Source organism: Stenella coeruleoalba (assembly GCF_951394435.1).
Source record: "Stenella coeruleoalba genome assembly, chromosome: 1".
In the NCBI taxonomy this organism is placed as follows: domain Eukaryota; kingdom Metazoa; phylum Chordata; class Mammalia; order Artiodactyla; family Delphinidae; genus Stenella; species Stenella coeruleoalba.
The window spans coordinates 45225760-45248161 of NC_137169.1; the positions used below are offsets into that span (position 1 = coordinate 45225760).

The window sequence follows — 22402 nt, forward strand, 5'->3', positions numbered from 1 at the left end:
CCTTAAAGGATGATGACCAAGCTTCCCACTCTGCTGCAAATCTGGTCTAAAAGAGTCTGGTTTTCTTCTGTCTGCTCTTCTCCACTGAAGACAGGAGTTTTCAATCAGATTTGGGTAATCCACAGGCCTCCAGAAAATTTGAATCTAGAACCTTATAACAGGAAGGAATCCCCCAGCCCCTCTGCTAATAGACACAGCCTCGGGCCCACGGACCTGGGTGGAGGGCAGGAAAGGTCTAAGACCTGGGTCTCCCAAGATGTCATGCCTTGGCAGTCTTACCTAGAAAATGGGAATAATACGCCCTGCTTCACAGAGCTTGTGAAAGTAAAGTTTCTGCTTCCCCCGGACAGTGCCAGGCCTACATCCACCAGGTGCTCGATAATTACTCTGTTGAACGCACACTCCTTCTAAACTCTCCTCTCCACTATTTCTCCACCGAGGAAGGCCCACGCCCTGTAGGGACCAGGTGGGAACCAGAAGGAAGACTTCAGTCATGGAAAGGAAAGACTTTAACCCTACAATCAGGCCCTCCAGTGCTGGAACCAGTGTGAGGCAGGTCTCTTCAACCTTAACGTGCCCATCTGTGAAATGGGAAGTCACCATTCCCCGCCTGGCCTACCTGACACAGGAGTGTGAAGAAACAAACAGGAAACTGGGTGTGAATGGAAGGGCAACTGCATCCCCTGCCCCCAGACAATCCAAGGGGCTGGAAAGGAAGGAGGACACTATAGTGACAAAGGTTTGTAGCTAGGAGTCACTGGCTGGTTGCCCCCATGAGTCCCTTCCCCTCACCTATAAAACAACGGGGGTGGATTCAACTCCTGGTTCCCAAACTTGGCTGCATATCAAAATCACCTTGTGGGGGGACTTCCCTGGCAGTCCAGTGGTTAAGACCCCCACGCTTCCACTGCAAGGGGTGCGGGTTTGATTCCTGGTCAGGGAACTAAGATCCCACATGCCACGCGGCACAGCCCAAAAAAAAATCACCTGGGGACTCTCAACCACGCAGCCGCTGCTCTCCTGAGGTTGTAGGGATCCAGCTTTGGGCAGCTCCTGGATCAGATGTCCCAGAAGATCCCTCCTGGGTCTGGCCTCCGCCCTGACCAGCCGCCGGTCTGGGGGTGGCTAGCCAGATGGGCAGCCTCTTCTGCCCCTCACCCTCCCCAGCCAGGCTCCCAGGAGGCCTGCAGGAAGCCTCCGGATGCAGGTCGGGGCTTAGACAGCCGCCCAAACAGGTACGGGCCCAGATTTAATTGGCCTCTTGGTTAAGCTTTCTAATCTCATTAAAGCTGCCTCCATCATGCAGACCATGGCTCTGAATTTAATAACAGAAGAGCACTGCCCCGCCCCACTGTAAGCTGATCAGGTCTGGGGAGGTCCGAGAGGACCACTCTGGACCCAAGGCCCCCCGGCTGCAGTCGGACCCCTCTGGGCCCTACCATGCCATGCTGCCATGCGGATGGCGCACACTCAGACTGAAAGAAGAAGGGCACACTGCAAAGGGGGCAGGAGGGAAGGAAGTGGGAGAAAGCGCTTAGAGCAGGGGTGCAGGGCCAGACCTGCCTACCTCACCCTGGAGAGCCGGCGCTGTCTCCACGACTTGCAATAAATACAAACCACCAAGTAATTGTCTTCATCTTATCAGGGCGCAATAATGGCGTCCACCCCACACCAGGAGACAGCAGCCCTTCTGGGCAGAGTGCAGGCCTCACAGCTGCCATCCCCCATTCGTTCTGCAGCTCTCAACCCCGACTTCATTCACAATGGGAGGGAGAGAGCAGAGGCCTGGGGTTTGGGGTCCACATGGCTTCTCTGGAAGAGAAGGCTTGTGCTGCCCCCCATCCTTACACCCCACCCACCCGTCCCCCTGAAAGGAGGTACGCACAGCCCTTCCCCGACAAGTATGTGAGGAGGGCTGAGCAAGGAGCCAGCTCTTGGACATCGGCTCCAAAAACACCACGGTCAACGTGTGCAAACATCCCTGTGCAAATACACATCGCCCACTTCTCGCTCATCTCGCGCTATCTAAATATATCCCGAGGAAGTAGCTTGGCAGTGATGAGAAATTCTGCAGTGGCTCCAAAGTAGCAACAACAAACACACACACACACACACACACACACACACACACACGCGTGCTCTGCTCTGTTCTGGATGCCATGCTGGGTCAAGGACAGGCGTGGAGACACATACACACACAGGCGATAACCGCCCAGATTGTGTTGGGGGCTCAGTCTTAGTGGTCAGTTATTATTAATGTTTAACAGGGAAGACGAGATTTTAGAAGGGAAGGGACTCCGTGTAGGTTCCAAGCTGGATGAGCACAGATGCCCTGTCCAAGGGAGATGCTTGGGGGCACACCTAACCGAGTACACACACACCCATCCCTACCCCCTCTGGAACTCACGTTAAGACACTGGCATTTCCCACTCCACTTGCCAAGAACGGAGCCACCCTGCCCTGCATGATCCTCCAACCCCTGGAAACAAAGGTGGCAGTCATGGGGGCAGGCTAGCACACTGCAGGCACCGGTCCCACGCCTCCCCCACCCCTGCCATCTTCACCAAAGGGGAAATGGAGCCCCACAGTAAGAGACAGACACGCCCAGGACCAGGCCAGGGTGCTCCTTATTCCACCATGCTTTTGCTCTTTGGATAATCTAGACAGAGGTGGCTTTTAATTTTTTTCCAATGCCCTCAGCAAATCCAGGCTGTTTACAATCACCCCTAAGCCCACCATCTTGGGTACAAGGGCACCAAATTATTAGGAAAATGTGTGAGAGTCGGGGGGTAATCCTCCCAATTCTCCATAGGCCAGGTTGACTCCCAGCTTCCACACGATACCCCAGGCCATGTCTTCCCCACCCTTCAACTGGACTCGCTCCTCAAGGCCGGATCAGTGCACCAGCCTCCTCGCTGGTGGATCTGCCCCAGTCGTCCCCTTATCCCTCCTCCTTTCTCCAAGCAAACCTAACCGGGCCACTAACAGGCAGGCTCACAACCTCAGAGGAACCTGCTCCAAGCTTCACGCGGCCCAGCTGGGCCCTTCACAGCTCTGGCTCCGCCCCCCCCCCCCCAAGCCTTCCTTCCTGAATGCAGCAAGTCTTTTCAAGCTTCCTAGCGTTTATACAGACTATTCCCTTACCCTGGAATGTTCTCATCACACTCTTCCCTTTCAGTCATCATCTTCTGCTTCTTTTTTTCTCTTGGGGACCCACACAAAATGCCACCGCACCCAGGAAGCCGTCTGGGTCGAGCCAGGAGAGCCTTCTCTTGGGACATGCAGTGACGGGACCCTGTACAGCAACATCAGCATCTGCTTACATCCGTCTTTCTCACTAGACCATCAGATTCCAGGAGGCAGATGGCCTCTTAGGCATCTCCAGACCCAGCTAAGGGTCCGGCACACCAAAGGCATATCCAGGCCAACACAACTTCCAAAAGAAACTTGAAGTCTCAGAACCAACACCAGAGACATGGTTTACTCCAACTCCAGCTTTTTAAAGTCAGGAGAACAAAGGCCCGAGGAGGATAAGGGAGCGTCGACATCACACCACTGGCTGGCAGCGCTGGACCGGTGGCTGGCCAGGGTCTTCATCGACTCCTCCAGGTCGGCCAGAAGCTCCTACAGCAAGACCCAACTCAGGAGATGGCTACCAGGATGAAACATCCAAGAAAGAGGGGCACCAGACAGGTCGAGAGGCAGCACGGGAAGAGCCGGCTCAGGGGCTCTGGAGCCCAGCAGCAGGGAACGCACAGGGCAGCCTGGAGGCCCCAAGCAGAGACACTGGCTCAAGTGTCCTGAGCAGGTGCTTAACCAAAACAGGAGGAAGGACTGAGGACAGGACCTGGCACGTGGAGCACTCAACAAACATGTGCTGCTGCACTATTAATGGCACGAACGACCAATTACACACCAGCGCAACGCAGGATACCGCGCAGGCCTGCACCCAGTTCCGGGATCCCAGAGAAAGGAGGATTATCTCTGCTGGGGTGTGGGGCAGTCTGGGGCGGTGACATCTGATCAGACACCATCTGTTATTTTTCTCTAATTGTTCTACATGTGTAAAATTTTGATTCTAAGCTAGAATCATGGACTCCAAGAGGCCGAGACTACGGCTGTTTCCCCTGTCTTCCCCAACCCCTCTCTCCAAAACACCCATTCCACAGCAGGGCTCCTAGTAGAGACTGAGGGACCCCGACAAGATGGACGGCCCTTCTACTTCAAAGAGGTAAAACCAGCACTGGTTCCCCACAAGCCTGCTTTACCTGCAAAAGCTCCCTGAGCCCAACGAGAAACCCAGCAGCGTCCACGGGCACTACCAACACCCCCATGTGCCCTGTGTCCCTGGAGTGGCATGAAGGCATGGGCACTCCTAGGCTCTACCGAACACTTCTCTGGTCTGCCGGGTCTTACACACTTACCTACATCCCCCCTGAACAAGCCTGCACGACAGGAATCACCATTCCCACTTGACAGACTGGGAAGACAGGCTCAGACAGAGGTCCCTTGACGAGGTCAGTGGCAGGCCCACACGGAGTCTCTTAGCACATCACACAGCCCATAGGACCCATTCTCTGCGAGCAGCTGCCTGCAACAAAAGCCTCACCAGGGTCGCCTGGTGTGAACCAGAGCCCACTCAGACACCCGACTTGCAAGAACACCAGATCAACTTTGCTTTCCCAGCACCAACTAACCTGAGGGGCACCCCGTACCAGGTGGGGTCATTCACACGGACCATACCGCACCCCAGTTTCTACGGCCGCTCCCACCTTCTCACTTTCCCGAGGCCTCACTCCCACCCGCCCCCAGCCACATCCCAGTTTCCAAAGAAGCCCAGAAGAACACAAACTCCAATTATTCCCTTTCTTGTTTGAATAATGGCCACTTCACAATTCTCCCTTCCGCGCCAGGACCCTCACAGCTCTGAGCGGGCGCTCGGGCCAGGGAGAGAGAACAAGCGGGAGGGGGATGAAAAACACACACAACAGTAAGCTCCAACCCAAACAGAACTAATCCATTCAGAGCCAAAGGAGGCCAAGCAGATGGGAAGCTGGCATCCCCCGGCCGCCGTCACCCCGGGTTCCGGGGCCTTCACCGCAGTGCTGTAATTATAAAGGGTGACCCAGCCACATGCTCCCGGGGCCGTCCCCAGCTCCCAGGCACCCGTAGGCACCGCCTTCATCTGGTTTGGGTTTAGAGCCCTTCCCGAGCCTCCCCTAAATCATACATGCAAGGCAGCAGCAAAACACCCCAGCCTTAGGACGCTTCCACGGGAAGCAAGGAGGCGCTGACTTTGTGCTTTTCACTCCGGATTCTGCGACACTTAGGACGCTGGGCAGGAGGCGCAAACCCCCCCCAGGAGCCCCCCACCTCCATTCTTCTAGCCTGGTGCCCCCGACCCTTCCCACGTGCGTGACGACATCTTCCTGTGCATGTGTCCGTGTGTCTGTTTTCCCCTCCAGCTGGTACGTGTGAGGGCACCTCCAGTGCGTAGTACGGGGCAAGGCTCTGCAAAATGTATGCAGATCTTCTAAACAAATACAGATCAAAACTCTGATTAAATACAATATGGACATTTTTACTCCTTTAAATCTGTTCCCTTCTCTAAACCGTAAGCATCCTGAGGGTAGAAATCTGTCTCGCTCATCATGATCTTCCCAACAGCTGGCACTTCGTGGATGTTCCATATTTACTTGTTAAGCAAAGGAGGACCGTGCACCATTTTGAGCACATTCAAGATCAGCCAGTGGAGGGATACCCACTGAATCAGAGGATGTTAGGGCTGAATGGGGCTTAAATATGCCCGTGTTACCCTGCTTGTTTGTAAAAGGAGGGAGAGTGACTTGTCTGCAGCCACAGACCAAATCAGTGTGGTAGATGCAGGACTCGAACCTGGGCCCTGATGCCCAGCCCTCCCTGGCTGCGGAGACAAAAGCCACGAAGACGGCGCAGGCCGCTCAGAAGGAGCAGGTAATCTGGCAGGGCAGACGAGACCGACACGTGAAACAATTAGTGAACAAGATAACTGCCAGCCTCACAGTGTTATACCCTGATATAATAGAGTACATGCCGTACAACAGAATTAGAGACAAGAGGGAGGCACACCGCACTAATTACACAGGACGAAGAGTTAGCAAACAGGAGCTGCAGGGGCGCCGGTGTCGTCACAGAGGGCTCTGGAGGCCAAGGGACAGAAGGTAAGCTTGGGGTGGGGGCGCCTCCACCAGGAAGCCTCTCCTGATTACCAACCCCCTCCTCGATGCTCCTGCTAGCTCCTGTCCTGAGCGGGCCCATCTCCCTGTCCCTCATGGCCCTTGTGTAGGCAGTTCGGTATCGACCACCTTGATAGTCAGCCCAGGGGCCAGGGGGTAAGTCCTGGGACCAAGCCAGCCCCTGGTAGTCACTCAGGAGGTCATTGTTTCAGCAAAAACAATCATCAATACTATGTGCTGGGCACTGTGCTGAGCCTGTGAATGCACCGTCTCATTCAGTTCTTCCGACAACCCCATGAGGTGAGGGTGCATGCTTTTGCAGATAACCAGCTCAGAGAGCGGACGTCACCCTCCAAGGCCATAATGCCAATAAATGGCACAGTCAAGAGACAACACAAAACAAGCCCACCACTCTACAAACCTCGTGCTCTTAACTCCCCACACCCACAGGTCTAGCGTGGAAGCCCCAGCCCCAAGGGGCTACTGAGTACTTGAAACGTGGGCAGTTCTAACTGAGATGTGTAAAATATGGACCAGATCCCAAAGACTTGGTATGAGAAGAAAGTATGTAAAATAAGTCCAATAATTTTTATACTGATCACTTCTTAAAATGACGATATTTTGGACATGTTTGCTTATGACTAAATATATTCTTAAAATTAATTTCACCTGTTTCTTTTTACCTTTTTCTATGTGTCTACCAAAACATTTAAGACGACATCTGTGGCTCCCATTCTATTTCTATTGGACAGCACTGCCTCCAAGATGTTTGCTGAATGAATGACGATGTAGACAAGAGAAAAGGAGAAAGAAGAAGACAGGGCAGGGGGAAGCTTGGGGTTGGGGTGGAGGGACCCTGAGCCTGTGCAGGATGCCTGGGCAGGGGTGAGATCTGAATATAACTGGGGGAGGGCATGCTGGGGTATGTGGGAGCCCAATGACAGAAGGCATGGGAAGTGGGCAGGGCTCTGACCTGGGCCTTCTACTAAGAACAGGCAGCCAAGCTGTTTACCGTGTGGAACTGGGAGCTGGGAACAATGACTCCATGGAACTCCAGGGGCCTAGAACCAGTCACCCACCTAGCTGCCTTCCAGAAAACAGCAGCAATGCTTCAAGTTCCTGAGCTAAAGAGCTCTAGAGCGGGTCTCCCCTGAGGACCAGGAAACATACATTCTAACTGAGCACCAGACGTGTAGGCCACAGGGGTGCTGAAGAGGCCTTTCAGAGGAAGCGGGCCCTGAACGAGGGTTTGGGAAGTAGGGGTGGGCAAACGGTACAGCAGGTGGGGCTCCAGAAAACCAGATCATTCCAGGCAGAAGGTCCAGCATGTGCAAAGGCCACATGCACAGGGGGCAGGCGGCAAGAGGGCAGCCGGGGCAGAGCTGGAAAAGCAGAGTCCCGAGGGGTCGCTGGAGCCAGACCCCAGGATCTTCTGCTAATAGGGAATACTGTTGGTACAAGGCTGAAGGTTGAACTTGGGGATGCTCTCAGAGAACAAGCTGGTCCTCACTCATGGGAACAACCCCTGGGCCTGAGCTGTCCTCTGCTGAGATGGGCCTTGGTCCACTACAGCAGCTGCTGAGAAGGCAACACAGAAAAACCCATACCACCACCACTGTGAAGGGGCGAGGATGTGTGGGACCTGGTGCCGCTCTCAGTGGAGGACTCTTAGGCCAGCACGTACACAACAGGAGAAAGACAGGGCAGCGAACAGGGCTGAGTGCATCTAGGGGGAGGTGTGGCAACGGGAGCACAGCTAGAGGTAACATATCCCAGCTTTGATTACGGTTGCAAGCTGAGAGACTTCAGGCTGTTTACCGAGTAAGAAGGGAACTGCTACCTTACTCCACAGGGTCCTTATGAGGAACCAAGAGATTCAGTAAATGTAAATTACCCAGCACAGAGCCAGGACCTTCCCTTCCCAGTGTCACTGGTCCCCCAAATGCCTCCCTTCCCTAGTCAATGGGGTCACAGCAACTGCCTAGCACAGTGGGCAGCACACAACAGGCATTCAATAAAGAGTCAAATTTCTATTATCAGATGTCACGGCTGAGGAACAGCAAATTAGATCTGGTTAGGAGAGCAGAAAGTTACCTTAGTGAGCAAGCACAGGCCGATGGAAGGTTCCTAAAAATGGAAGAAAGCTTCAAGCCGGGGGCCACTGGCTTCCTTTGCAGGCAACTGGGAGACACAGAGAGGCAGCAAGGGGTCTCAAGTTTGGATATTTTTATAAAAGATGCACCATAGGCAGAAGGAAACTCTCATTTGGTCTTAGGGCACAAAGAGGGTCATTACTGTCTGGTTCTCCATCTAGCAGACCTTTTTTTTTCTCTCCCAGTTTTGTCCCAAGCCCAGTCACCCTTACCTGCTAGCTGTTTCCTCTCTTCCATCTATCTTATCTTCTACCAAGATACCCTCCCATCCTCCACATGTGTGCAAACTCCCTAACCTTCAAGGTCCTTAGAAACGCTACATTCCTCAGCAGCCTCTCCCAGACTCCCCCCTACTTGAATGGATTCCCCGCTCCCACCCTGTCCTCAACTCCTGGCACCCTTCTGTCCAGTCTGGCAGCTCCTGGGTTCCTTTCTTATTCCTCCTCCTGGAATGGGAAGCCCTCCCAGGACAAGACCAAGTCTTGCTTGCACAGAACCCAAGGAGCCTTCCCAAGGAGGCAGTGCAAAGGGGAAGAATGGGAGGAAGACGATAATGCACATCTTGGTGCGATAAGCCCCAGCCCGGTGTCGGCTGTGTGTCACAGAGCGCATCCACTGGAGGACTGGGGGAAAGCTACAGGCCCAAACAGGCATAGAGTTTCAGGCCAGGACACCAGGCTCATTATCGGCAAACATCAGGTTATTCGAAACCAGGCTGTGTAACAGAAGGAGAGTGCCACGGCCACAGCAAGGCCTCACCCGACCATGTTCACCCCTGACCTGGGCTATCCCTAGGATGAATGGGAAAGACGCTGGATGGGCAGAGTGAGGCCAGCACCCTGACATTTCTTAAGAGCTCTTACTGGTAGTATCATTACATAGATGATAATCACAGTACATGTTTATTTGGTGCTTCCAGGTGCCAAGCACTTATGATCACTTCTCTTTATCAACCTTCCCACCAACCTCAAGATATACTGATAAATACTTCAGAAGATCCATTTCACAGAGCAGGAAACTGAGGCTTAGCTTACCGAGGATCACACGGTGGTAGCTGGCAGAGCTGGGGTCTACCTGACACCCACAGGCTTTTCCACTGGGGCCTACCACCGTTACTGACCTTGACACTCAACCTCTGGACTCTAATGCTGAAACAATGAAGACTCAGACAGGATTCCAGCCGTTCCCTGTTCCCACAGCCCCCAGGATGAACGAAGCCCAGGCTTTAAGAAGCCACGCGGGCCCTGCTACCTCAGGGTACCCTACACTCCCATCACATTCTCCTCCTGCTCTTCCAGCTCCAGAATCGAGGGCACATTGCCTCCCCACCGTCCTGGCTGCTCAGCAAACACCCACTCTCAACTCTTAAGTAATTACCTTCTCCACCAATCTTTATACCCACCCCACCTCTCCCCCGACCCTGCAGAACCAATCTTCCCCATCCTCCCTGCCCGACATAGCCTGGCCCGGACCCTGCATGGAACCTACACCACTGTACTGTGTTCAGTGCTCTGTCTGCCTTTACTTGATGGTGGGCTCCTTGAGGGCAGAGACCCTGTCTTCATTTATCTTTGACTCCCTAGTTTAAAGAATAAACTAAGCAGGGACTTCCCTGGTGGCGCAGTGGTTAAGAATCCGCCTACGAATGCAGGGGACATGGGTTCCAGCCCTGGCCCGGGAAGATCCCACATGCTGCGGAGCAACTAAGCCCGTGCGCCACAACTACTGAGCCTGCGCTCTAGAGCCCGCGAGCCACAACTACTGAGCCCGCGTGCCGCAACTACTGAAGCCCGCGTGCCTAGAGCCCATGCTCTGCAACAAGAGAAGCCACCGCAATGCAAAGCCCGCGCACCACAACGAAGAGTAGCCCCTGCTTGCCACAACTAGAGAAAGCCCGCGCACAGCAACGAAGACCCAACGCAGCCAAAAATAAAATTAATTAATTAATTGATTTTAAAAAGAGTAAACTAAGCAATATTTGAAAGCACATCTCTTCCCTCCCCAAACAAACAACTCCCAAGCCCCTCACCAGAGTTGCTCATCAATTAACAGAAGAGTAGGATAGGCCACTGATCAGGAGGGCAGGGATTCACTGCTAGGTCCATTCTGAAAATTAAGAATACATAAGAAAGGGAATTTCCTGGCAGTCCAGTCGTTAGGACTCTGCACTCTCACTGCCAGGGGCCCGGGTCCGATCCCTGGTCACGGAACTAAGATCCCGCAAGCTGCGCAGTGCGGCCAAAAAATTAATAATAATAAGAGAATATCTGAGAAAAAGGCAATCTCTGCCAGTGGCTTGTATAAGAAAAATTCCACTGATCTGGAATAATGAGAGATAGGAGATGAATGGCTGGTCTGATTACCACTGTAACACAGTTATACCGCACTTTTGACAGACTGTATGAGGCACACACAGTGCATGGAAGCACACAGAACACACCGATTTTGAGCAGCGGAAGATCATCAAGCAGATTTCCTCATCTTATCAACACCACTAGTTTGCTTGGCAAACCTGCCTTCCACTCTCGGCCTGAAGGAGTGAGGCGTGAGCTCTGTCTTGAGGAAGGTTATAAAATTTCTACCCGACCCCATCAAACTGAGCGGCCCCCAAACAATACACATTTTTGCAAGCAGCCTAATGAGACTGGTTGCTGCTGCCGGGACAGGCCAGATGGAGTCAACGCCGGCCTGCGCAGACTTAACCACGACGTCGTAACCAGGTAACCAAGGAAACACCAGCATCCTTTCTCTGCACAGAGAAGGGAAACGAAGGTGGTTCTCAAAACAGTCAGCCTTGAGTTCCACTGACATTTTGGGAAATGTTCCTACTAGGATTTGAGGCCGACCGCGCTGTGAGAAATTACTTGTCCCTTACACACGTACACAATGGGCTGAGAAAACGCCAGGTGGTCAGAAAGTTGTCTTCTCTGCCGCTCACTGTTCCTGACGCCACACGGTAACTCAAAGACCCTGGAGTGGTCCCGAAAATCCCCAACTCCCCAAATGCCCTATGCTCAGAAATAACCAAAAGCCTTAGCTGCTGCCAAGAAAGGAAAAAGAAAGAAAACCCCAGGAACACACCAAATCCATGTCCAACTCCTTTGCCCCTTGGAACAAAACCCAATGCAGGCGCACACAAAGCGGGGGAGGCCGGACAAAGGAGAGGCCAGGTCACACTCGACAAGGCGCTTTCTTGTCGTTTCCAAAACAGAACTGTCCTCTATTAAAACGCTCTTGTTGCTCGGATGTTGACGTGGGAGGGAGGGGGGTACAAATCTCAAAACAAAAGGCGAGCCGTGCGGGTGGGGAGGCCCCGAGCAAGGGAGCCGCTCCCTCTCCCCGCACACTTCCCAGCCTTTGAATGCCCGCAGACCTCGGCCCAGAGCTGGCAGCTGTCTGTTATTATCCCGGCAACTCCAAGGGCCCCAGCACCAGGGAGCGCATCCCGAGCAGGTGAACGCCATCTGCCCGGCTCTGATGAGATGCCCGTCTCCGTGCCTGCTGCTGCCAGCAGGCCGCGGGGACTTCAGGGAGGCCCAGCCAGCCTCGCACCCTCTCTCCGCCAGTTCTTCAACACTCAGCCAGGCTTTCTTCTCTCTCCCCGGGGTGGGGGGATGGGGGCGGGCTCAGTCACTACCTGGCATTTATCGCAGAGGGGGAGCTCTTTTAAAAAACACTTGGTCACTTTGTCACAGAAATTTCTAAAGGCGTTGAGAGTATGGAGGTTTTGTGGGGGGCGCGGGGGTTAGTTTGCACAGAGTTGGGTATACATAGGAAAACAGAGCGCACTGACACACCTTCCAGGGGTTAATTTTAAGAAGGGTCTTTAATTGATCTACAAAGAGAAAAAAGTTTTCTACCTGCCTTTTAAAAAGCACTCCCTGCATTAGCTAAAACATCCCCAACACACCCCAGCCCACTTCCTCCTGCTCCCACTCTGGCTGTTTTAATTGGGGTAAGTGGTTCCCTGATGCGATCTGCAAAGTACTAGTCCAGACCTCAGGGAGAACGAGAGCTAAGTGGAAAAGCAGGGCTGGGGTGGGCAGTGTCCCGGGATGGGAGTCGGAAGGCCGGGGACTGGGCCCTGCCTCTCCTACTCCTGGGAAGAGGAGAGGTCCCCCCTTCCGGTATTTTCACCGTCTGGTCTGTCAGACAACTGAAATGCCTGCAACACGTGACGGGCAGGGGAACAACTGCGCTTTACAGGACGAGGCAAGCTGAGGGAGACGGTGAGCCTGCCTGCCTGCCTGCCTGTCTGGGTCTCTGAACTGAGGGCTGATGGCAGCTGGAAGGAGCCAGGTCCCCATCCTCATCTCTCCAGAGTCTAGAGCAGTTTGAGGTCTTCCAAGCCACACGTGCTGGGGTCTGTTTCATCGACACCCACCAGTGACAGATCTCTCCCCCTGCTCCCGCCACGCACGGTGGAGACAGGCACGGGGAGAGAACGGGCCACCCCAGAAGGGGGCAGCAGAGTGACAGTCTGGCCCTGGGCAGCCTGGGCTCAAGGCAGAAACCCACCCACAGCTCTGAGTGAGGACCAAGGTCCTCTTAGGCTGGAAATACCCACGGGAAGGGCCGAGCCGGAAGCACACTCTGCTCCTCAACAAAAGCCAGAGGGCAGTGAGGTGGTGTGGAGAACCTGGAGAGCAAAGTCAGCTCCAACCCCCACTAGACTCCCAGGCCCTGGGGGATGCGGGGGCCGAGTGAAGGAAGACAAGCACCCTGCCTAATCTGTGGGACTGTTATGGGGCTCACCAAGGAGCAAAGGCCTTGGACAACTATAAAGGACGGTACCGACAAGAGCCCCAGTCGAGTCTACCCCGCCTACCTCATAGGGCCCTCATCAGGAGCACGTGAGCCAGACAGGCAGCCCACAAGGGAAGACGTGAGGACAGCTGGCCGTGTCACCACCACCGTCACAGTGGTTTCTCAGGGAGGGAGCTACATGTCGGCGGGCTCAGGAAAGCAGCCCCACTGCACTGAGCCCTTCTGCCCCCAACCCCACCGCCCTGTGCCGGTCGACAGCTAGAGAATGAGCCAAATTATCATCACTGTGAAAAGGCAAGACGACGGCACAAAGGAACAGTCCTTGTGTTACTCTACCAAAGCCCAGGGTTCTGTGGCCTCACATCTACAGCAGCCAGGCCTCCCCACAGCTGGTGGAGGCGCTGGTACACGTCTGTCTTAGCCTAAACCCAACTGCCTCTCTCCAGCACTCACTGGCCAATTGGTCTTTCTCATTCTTGTGCAACAAAGGAGCGGCCCACAGGAAAAAGGACTCCAGCATGCAGCACCAGCTCTGAACTTTGTAGTATTTCAAAAGAAAGGGAGAGTGCTTGGGGCAAGTGGTCAGAGGGGGCTTCCGTTCACAAGGAGGGTGAAGCTCACGATAAGCTGTGAAGAATGGCAGGATTTCATAGAGGACCAGAGAACCCTTTCCATGCACTCCTTCACAGACCCCACCCCTAGCCCAAAGGCGAGAGACAACCCTCCCTGGGCCCTGAGGGCTGTCCCATCTTATTGTCCTAGATCCTGAACCCAGTGTTCAGAGACCAACCCCCATGCCAGGGGCATGCCAGGGCTCACGACCTGCTGGTCCCACCTGGGGACAGCACACAGCTGAAGTCCCTGGGTGTCCCCTCCCCTCCAAGCTGCCCCTCCGGTGGGGGGGTGATAGTCCAGTTTCCTGGAAACTCCTGCCCGTTGAATCCACTTTGGAGAGGCAGTCCCAGGGCGGGCGGAGGCCTGGGAGGGGCTGGGATGGGAACATCCTGTCTGCATCAGAGCAGAGCGGGGGGACTTGAGGACTGCCCACGTGTGCTTCAGGCTTTTTTTTTTTTTTTCCTACATTGAGCAGGAAGTGTTCATTCGACTGACAAACAAGCGTCTGGGGGTCGTGGCAGGGTTAGGGCGGTGAAGCCAACCTCTGATTTGTGGAAGTGAACCATCCAAGACAATAGGTGTGTGACAGCAGAGAAATCGGCTCCAGATGCAGGCCAGAGCCAGCTGCCCAGGGACCGATCGGGTGATCAATCCTGTTGATATGTTTATTCTCAAAAGGACTGGGGGGGGGGGGCGCTACGGTCACTGCCACATCAGACAATGAGAGGCAGCTGGGAGCAGGGTCCTATGACCCTCCGTTCTCCCGGCACAGTCTGCAGGTTGTGCAGTTCTCTCCTGCCTCAGGTTCCCTGCTCCACAGCCAGGAACTTGGGGAAGGTGGGGGGAGGGGGGAGATGACCACACCAAAGCCTGCTGTGTGCTGCTTCCTAACATCCACAGTCAAGTCCCCTGGGGTCCTATACGAACACGCTGAGGCCTAGAGGGCCCCCTCTCCCCCACGGCTGCAAACTGCCCATCACCTCTGTGCAGAGGTCTTACGTCGATGCTACTTAAGAGTCAAGATAGCTAAGCTTTCCCAAAACCAGCTTTCCCAAACCTCAGGCAGCTGGTAAGCACAAACTCCGGGATTTTCACTTTTCAGGCCTGGAAGGTACCAGAAGGGCCAAGATGGAAAATGGGGGCTGGGAGGGGCCTTGCCATCCAGTTAATAAGTAGCAGGGTTAGGACCAGCACCCAGGTTTCCCCTCCTATCCTAGGGCTCTTCCCAGGAACCCAAAGAGCACCCACCCCCAACATGTAACCCTAGACCCAGTCCGCAAAGAGAGATAGGATCACTTGGTTCTCTGCCGGGGGCAGGGGAGGGTGACCACACAATGACAAACCACACCAACCCAACGTGTGAGCTCTTCTGAGGACCCACCATGCAGCACAAACTCTGTGCAGAAGCAGAAAGAATAAAGGACTTCCCACTTCGCAGACCCACAAGGAAAAAGGGCATAAGCACACTTCTATGCGTGACAGTGTGACCAAGAGATGTGGCCTTTGGGCCTGAAACCTCTAACCCTGCTTCCCAGGACAAATATTCTATGACCTTACATTTTTCTTGAGATCCTTCCTAAAAAGGACCTCCAAGGGCTCTGGAGAAAAAGCCTGTAGAGTGAGCCTAGTTAGGTAGCAAGCACCCCAGCAGGGACTGGGGTTGTGGCTTCCAACGTCCCTTCCCAGCATGGAAATTCCAGGTGGTCGAAAGCCAGCTGGGTAGAAGCACTGGACGAGGAGGGGATACTTGTTGATTTGCCCAACCTTCCTTGCTGGTAAGTAAGGGAAGCCCCCAGCGCTCAGGAAAGGGAGAAGGGCGTCAAAACTCTGAAGAACAAAAGAACGGCAGTGCTTGTCACTCCGGCCCTGAGCATCCATGGCACCCTCTCCAGCCATCTGTCACATCACATAGAAGCTCCCTGTGTGATTCTGTCTGCCTGGAGAGACTGCTGGCTCTCATCCATCTCCCTATCCCCACTAAGCCTGGTGCCCAGGAGGCCCCATACACAGTGGAACAAAATGATGAACCAGGGCACTCCCAGAGCCTTCTCGTACAGAGCAGGCACCGGCTGTGCCCATTCCTCAGGGCCACGGCTCTCCTGGTCTTCCTCAGCCTCTGAGAGCACCGGCAGCAGCATGAGATCACGCCTTGCTCCACCTTTGTTCCCACCAGCCACCTGTCTCTCCTCTCTTGGGCAGCTGTGAGTCCCTGGCAGTCAGGGAACAGAAAGGACTCACTCACCATGCTCCCCTTGGCACTACGAGAAGCACACCGCAGTTGGACTTGGTGGTTGGTACAAAAAGTAGGAAAGTCCGGGTTATAACATTTTTCATCTAGGGCAAAAAAAGACCTTCCTTTAAAAACTTGTTTTATAATCCCCAATACAAGTAAAAATGCAGTTAGAATACCCATTTATCTGAGCATCAGTATACATGAAGATGATCCTTTTGAAAATAATCTGGCAAAGTGACACAAGGATCTTGAAAGGAGCGGTCCATACTTTCTGACCTAGTAATTTCCCTTCTGGGAATTTATTCCAAGGAAATCATCCAAAATGAAATGCAAAGATGTTCATTGCAGCGTTATATACAATGGTGGGGTAGGGAGAGGGAGGACAGGAAGGAATATCCAGTAATAGAGGAATGGTTAAATAAAGCCTATGCAGCCATCAGAGGATAATTAGGAATAACTGGAAACACGCTTATCGAAAGAAAAAGCAGCAGGCCACAAACACATGTGCAGACCGGGAGAGCGTTTTGTCCAAGTCTAGAAGTTGTGATAAGATAATGGTAGAGTGAATGTTTTCCTTTCACTTTCCAAACTTCTGCTAAAGTTGTCTTTAAAAGACAAGGGGCATCAGACCTAAGGTAGGAGGAGAGCAAAACCTGGGTCTCCACCCTGCTCCGAGCCATCTACCTCATCTCCAGGCTGGTTGGGGACTTCAGCAAGGGGAGAAGAGGTGGGGGGACTCTGAACCATGGCAAACGAACCTGGTTTCAAGCCCTGTTAACATGACACCTCCAAGAATGACATTTAACCAACAGGATCCTTCTGGGAATATTGAAATACCCTCCAAAAAACCAAACCAGGCAGGCAGTCTTTATAAATAGTGTGCAAGCGCGTACAGAGAGCCATCATTTTCAATATAGAGAGACAGAGACACCATTCCGTTCCCCAACAGCAGCAGTGGCCAACTTTCTACACCAATCAGCCATCTGGGGCTCAAAGGGAAGGTGTCAGATTGATCACCAGGGTTGGATTAATTTTTTTTTTTCTTCTTAAATCCCCTTAACTGAGAAAGCAGCTTGAGCCAATTCTGCTTTTCTCACAGACACCAAAACACCAAGCTATAGTTACACCAGTTCATCTTCACACCCCCAGAGTTTGGGGGAGGGGGAAGATGAAGCTTTCCAAGCAGCTCTCTGCAGAGTCTCACCTCCTGGTGGAGAAGCTAGAAGCCCGGGCTTAAAGGAACAGGATGCTGGGAAAGGACCATGTCCCTAGCCTTCCCCCGCCCCCCAGGTCTCCTTCTGATGAAGAAGGTGGCAAGACCTCCCAGAAGCTTCTCCAGATCCCCTACCCCCAGTCAGGAATCTTCCCCCCCTCCTCTGCTCTCCTACTGCAAAAATTTTCTAGACTATTATACTATTTGCACCAACCTGACCTACACACCAGTTAATATATCCTTAAAACTTATTGAGGGAGTGATGGGAAGAGAGAGAGAGAGAGAGAGAGAGAGAGAGAGAGAGAGAGAGAGAGAGAGAGAGAGAGAGAGAGAGAGTGTGTGTGTGTGTACACATATATATATATCTCCTGTCCCAGGATATACCCAGCACCTTCCTCCCATGATCTCATTTTCTCCCCTCAGCAACCTGAGTATTTCCATTTTATAGATGAGCCAACTGAGGCTTGCAAACGCTGCAATTCTGTGGCCGAATCCTTAGTGTTCTAGGTTTTCATCACCACACTGGCTGCTGCAGACCATGCTCAATGGAGAAGAGCAGGGGCCCAACCAGTATTAGCACCGAGTCTGTGTCAAGTGCTTCTACCTGCATTTCTTCTAATCCTTGTAACAAGCAGGAGAAGCAGGGACTACATCCTCATCCCCAACCTCTAGATGGGAAAACTGAGGCTCAGAGATGAGCCGACTTCCATCTCCCAGAGCTTCCAAGTAATGAGCTGGACTTGAGTCCAGGTCACGGAACTAGATCAGAGATAAAGCCCACGTTCCCCCACATGGCGACTGCTTAATCGTGAAAAGCTCCTCCAGGAACGGGACTGTAGACCCCTGTGTGGCTCCCAGCCAGGTCTACACCAGCCACCATGTAGGTACGCAGATGTGCTTTTGCTGGGGAGGAAGGCAGGTAAAAACCAGGGCAGGGGAACCCTCGAGGTCTTCCCCCTAACAGGGGTTCTCCTGGAAGGAGGGCGCTGCCTCGTGGCTCAGCTTCCTGCTGAACCTTATAACCGCTTGGAACGCACTCTTAGCCCAGCTGTTGGAAAGGTCCTTAACATTCCCCCTCCCAGGGCAAGTCCACTCTCTGTGTTACTGCCTTTACCACCCAGACCCCGCCTGAGTTTGTTAATGATCAACCCTCCAGGCAGGCGCCAGCTTTCCAAAGGGACAATGACCACCTCCAGGAAAAATGGCCAAAAGCAGGTTCTGCATCAATTTATTAGGTTGTAAAACAGGGTCCTGAAGAACACTGGCGGGGGCGGGGGGGGGGGGGGGGCACGTGGGCGTGGTGGCAGGCAGCTAAGACATGCTGCTTCCGGTGTTTTTATTGTTCTTTTGTTGGCCCTTCTCTTTGAAGGAGGCAGGTGGTCTGGGAGGTCCAAAGAATGAGCCAACCACAAAGACTAATGCTGGGGAAACTGGTCTCAAACTCCAGAGTCTGGAGAGACCTCCCAATTTTTCAGGCTCTGACAGGAGAAGGGGGGCTCCCTCAGTTCCCAGACTCCTCTGCAATGCAACAACCCCTGCCTCCTGCCATCCACCCATGCACTGGGTACCTGCTTCACCCCAGGCAGGTGGGAGGGAGCAGGACTTCAAGGTGACTCAGACGTGTCCCTGGCCTCCAGGGGCTTCCAGTCCAAGGGAGGAGAGATTCAACGCAAATACCAGTGACTTATGGGGGGTGGGGAAGGACCAAGTACAAGTTATGTGGAAGAAGAGCCAATTTCTGAGGCAAGAAATGCTGGCACTGCCAAAAAAAAAAAAAGACCAAGGAGGGGAGAGGTCCGACTTCAAAGAAGCCAAAGACAACACCAAACAGGTTTTAAAGTTAATACCCGAGTTGCTGTGTAGTCAGTCAGGATCATGAGCATCATTCAGATGCTAAGAATCTGGGGCAGAGACACAGAGATGGGCCCCAACTTCAAGGAAACTGGGCGGGGGAGACAAACAGATAAATACCTTCGATCCACAGAGGTAAGCTCCAGAGGCTGTCTCGGTAACTCTAGCAACTAGCACCACACCTGGCATACAGGAGGCATTCATTCAACCAGTGAATTTGTGGAATGAATGAAGTACAAAAGAAGGAGCAGCTTATTCTACCTTGAGGAGGCAGAAAAGATTTGCTGGGAAAAGAACCTAGAGCCCAGCTGTCAAGGGACACTTGCCCTCCAAGCAAGCAAAAGGAGCATCGGGCATCCTGGGCAGAGGGGACTGCATGTGCAAAGGTACTGTGGTGCGAGGGAATATGGAATGTCCAGGGAACTCCAAGGAGCCCTTCTGTGCATGCCTGAGAGATGAGGGATGCCGTGATTAAAGGAGAGACTTCTGCTTCATCCTGAAGCAGAGGAGACAGAGATTCCTTGAGATATACAGACACAGGTGTAGCAGAGCCAGATGGGCATTTCGGAGAGAACTCTGGTGGCACTTGGCAGTCCCTATTCATCCCAGTGCCTCCAGTTTCCAGATGAGGAAACTGAGAACTCGGGTAGGCCCTCACTTGCCTGAGGTCAAGTGGCTGGATGGTGTCCATCTCTGGTTTCCGTCCAAGGGCTTCCATCCTGAAAGCTCTCACTGCATTACCCAAGTATACCACAGATACTGTAGTGTAGCCCTTGGGTCAGGGGCTTGCAAGGGTCTTCACCTGCCTGAGCCCCAGCTTCTTCCTCCTGTGCAAAACAGGGGAATCGACGCCAACCCTTGAGAGCTGCTACGCACACCAAATGAAGGATGTGTACCACTTCAGCACGATGACTTGCACACAATGAGCCCTTCGAGGACAGCAGACTAGACTCCTTCACATTCATTCAAACATCCTGGAGTGTCTACTCTGTGCTGTTCTGATCATTCAGGGCAGGATAAGTTAAAGGCAACTGAAGTCCACCAGGGTACAAATAGATAGAACGGCCCTCACAGTGGAGGACTGGGGGGCGGACAAGGGATCTGAGCCCTTTTGTCTATAAGTGAGGGAGTTAGGTAAGCAAGGAAGAGAGTAAAACCATAAAGTTTTATGCATTGCTTGATAGCTTGGACATAAAAACAGAAAGCTGGTTGGGAAAGGGGCTGGAAAAATGGAATGCCAACTGCTCTACTGTGCCCCTTCCAAAGCTCCAGGACCAAAAACTCAGTAGGTCCACCTGACATCCAAGGCTGCAGGTGGGGAAGGGAGAGGGCACAGCTCCACAGGTGTGGCCCTCATTGTAGCCTTCCCAAGGAGCAGTTTTTAAGATCACTGCACAAGAAGGCTCTGGTCTGGTCACCTGTCTCTGATCTACCCCCATGTCCCTGGCTGCCGGGACAGGTGGACTGGGCAAGGAAGAGTAATACACAGTTCCGGCAATAGGGGGTGGTAAACAGTGTTGACGAGGACTAAAGAATCTCCTGGACTTGAGATCTTAAGCGGCACAAGGCAAGGAGAATGCATCAGTGGGTTGAGGGGTACGTGCGTGAGCAGCCATGGCCAGCAGCCACCAGCGTGGACAGGGGCCAGCCTTCTCTGATCCAGGTCCACACTAAGCCACTGCCCCGGGTCCAGGAGGCAAGCCCCTCAAGGGCCCACAGTGTAGCTCGTTCTTATCACCACCATCTAATAATGCATCTGGCACATAAATGTAAGATGGTACCTACCGAATACCGAAAGATAACGGCCAGGCCAAGTCAAGCTGGGTGTCCACTAAACAGATGCAGAAGACAAGGCCCTTCCTCCCAGGATGAAAAGAAAAAGAAGCTATGGGCTCCAAGCAACAAGTCAGCTGTCCATACCCCACCCCCAACCTCAGTACCCCAGTCAACTCAGCCAGGTTCAGGTAAAACCAACAACCCACTTATGCCTCCAGGTCAACTGGCATTACCAGGTGGCTTTGAAAGTCCAACGCAGCACCTGTCACAGGGCAGCCACTCCACACAATCACTGGTTTCCTCCAAAACTGCACCAGATACCTTACTGGGGCACTGGGAATAAAAACACACAAGATCCCTGCCTTCCGGGACAATACTGATAAATAATGACTTACACTCCACACAGTCTGTTCACTGAACTCTAGCCTAAGAATTTCAAGGAACTAAGGAGGCGACTCCAGGCTCCCGGGACAAAGAGATGGCGAGGATATTTGAATTATTAGGACACTCAGGAGGCAGGAGGGTGGCTGTCAGAGGGGAGAGGTTCTGGGTCCTTTACCCTCCCCCATCCCAGCCCCCAGATCCAATGATCAGCCCTTGAGCAAGTCAATTAAGCTCCCAGAGCACCTAAAACAACTCTTTAGTTGGGAAAGAAAAAAATCTAGGCCCCAAAACTCTGCCTCTAGGGCTTAATTAGCTTTGCAAAAGGCCAGGAGATGCACAGATAATAGGTACTTTCGCCAAAGGGGGAGGAAAAAGTAAACTACTCCAAGAAACACAGACCAAATCCGTGGCCCCAGCCCCCAGGACCCCTACAGCAGGTGGGGCTGGGAGTCAGGCCCTGGAAACCAGTTCCTCCAGCAGGGCGGGATGCCAAGGTGTCCTGCTGGAATGAGGCTCCCCCTCTTCCCTGGAGAAGGGGGTGTTCCAGCCTCCTGTCCTGGCCTGCTCTCCAGACCCTGTCCCAACAGGCAGGAGAGGACTGGTCCCGGCCTCGCAGCCATGCTATCTGCCTTCAGGCAAGCAGAGGGCAGGGAGAAAGCCTGCAGAGGCGGTAGGCACTTGGGGGAAAAGCCCCATCTTGGATTCCAGTGACAGCAGAGACATACACTGAATTCACAGAATTCTCACCTGTTCTCGAGGTGAAAAGGACTGACTCTGGAAGGAGCCAGGGAAGGCCCTGACCTACGGAGACATTCCAACTCTGCTTCTTCTACCTGTACAGTGAGACTGCAAAGACTGGGGGGAGGGCGGTGGGGACTTACCGAAAAAGAGGACTTCCTCCTTCAGGCTGCCATGGGCCCATCTCAGCAGGATGAGCAAGTGGGGTGTGGGAGGTATGCTGTGTGCCCCCCATCAGATTTACAGAGTATCATTTACAGAAAGCCAGCACTGCGCCAGATATTATCTTAGACATTTTACAAGAATTGACTCATTTAATCCTCAAGCATGCTTGCAGAATGAGCTTCATCCCCATTTTACAGATGCAGCATGGAGGAGGGGGAGACGGGGGACCTGGAGACCATTGCTGTTCCTTGTCTTCCTTTTGCTCAGCCCAGGCCCCCTCTCTTCCAAGTCA

At 53.3% G+C, this 22402-nt stretch overlaps 1 protein-coding gene across 6 annotated transcripts in view; it reads right to left on the reverse strand.

The window, feature by feature from the left end:
* SSBP3 (single stranded DNA binding protein 3) overlaps nt 1–22402 on the reverse strand; it is a 163378-nt gene that overhangs the window by 63640 nt on the left and 77336 nt on the right. For 2 of the 6 annotated variants that reach the window (XM_079921451.1, XM_079921449.1), the window contains exon 1: nt 8310–8396. The exons of 3 other annotated variants lie outside the window; for them this stretch is intronic. Coding sequence is in view for 1 of the 3 variants with exons in the window: in XM_079921446.1 (XP_079777572.1) it covers nt 15993–15995 (3 nt within the window). In the remaining 2 variants the exon portion in view is untranslated. Of the gene's footprint in view, nt 1–8309; nt 8397–15992; nt 16042–22402 lie in introns of those variants that run through there. One more of the 6 variants, XM_079921446.1, reaches the window with a different exon arrangement.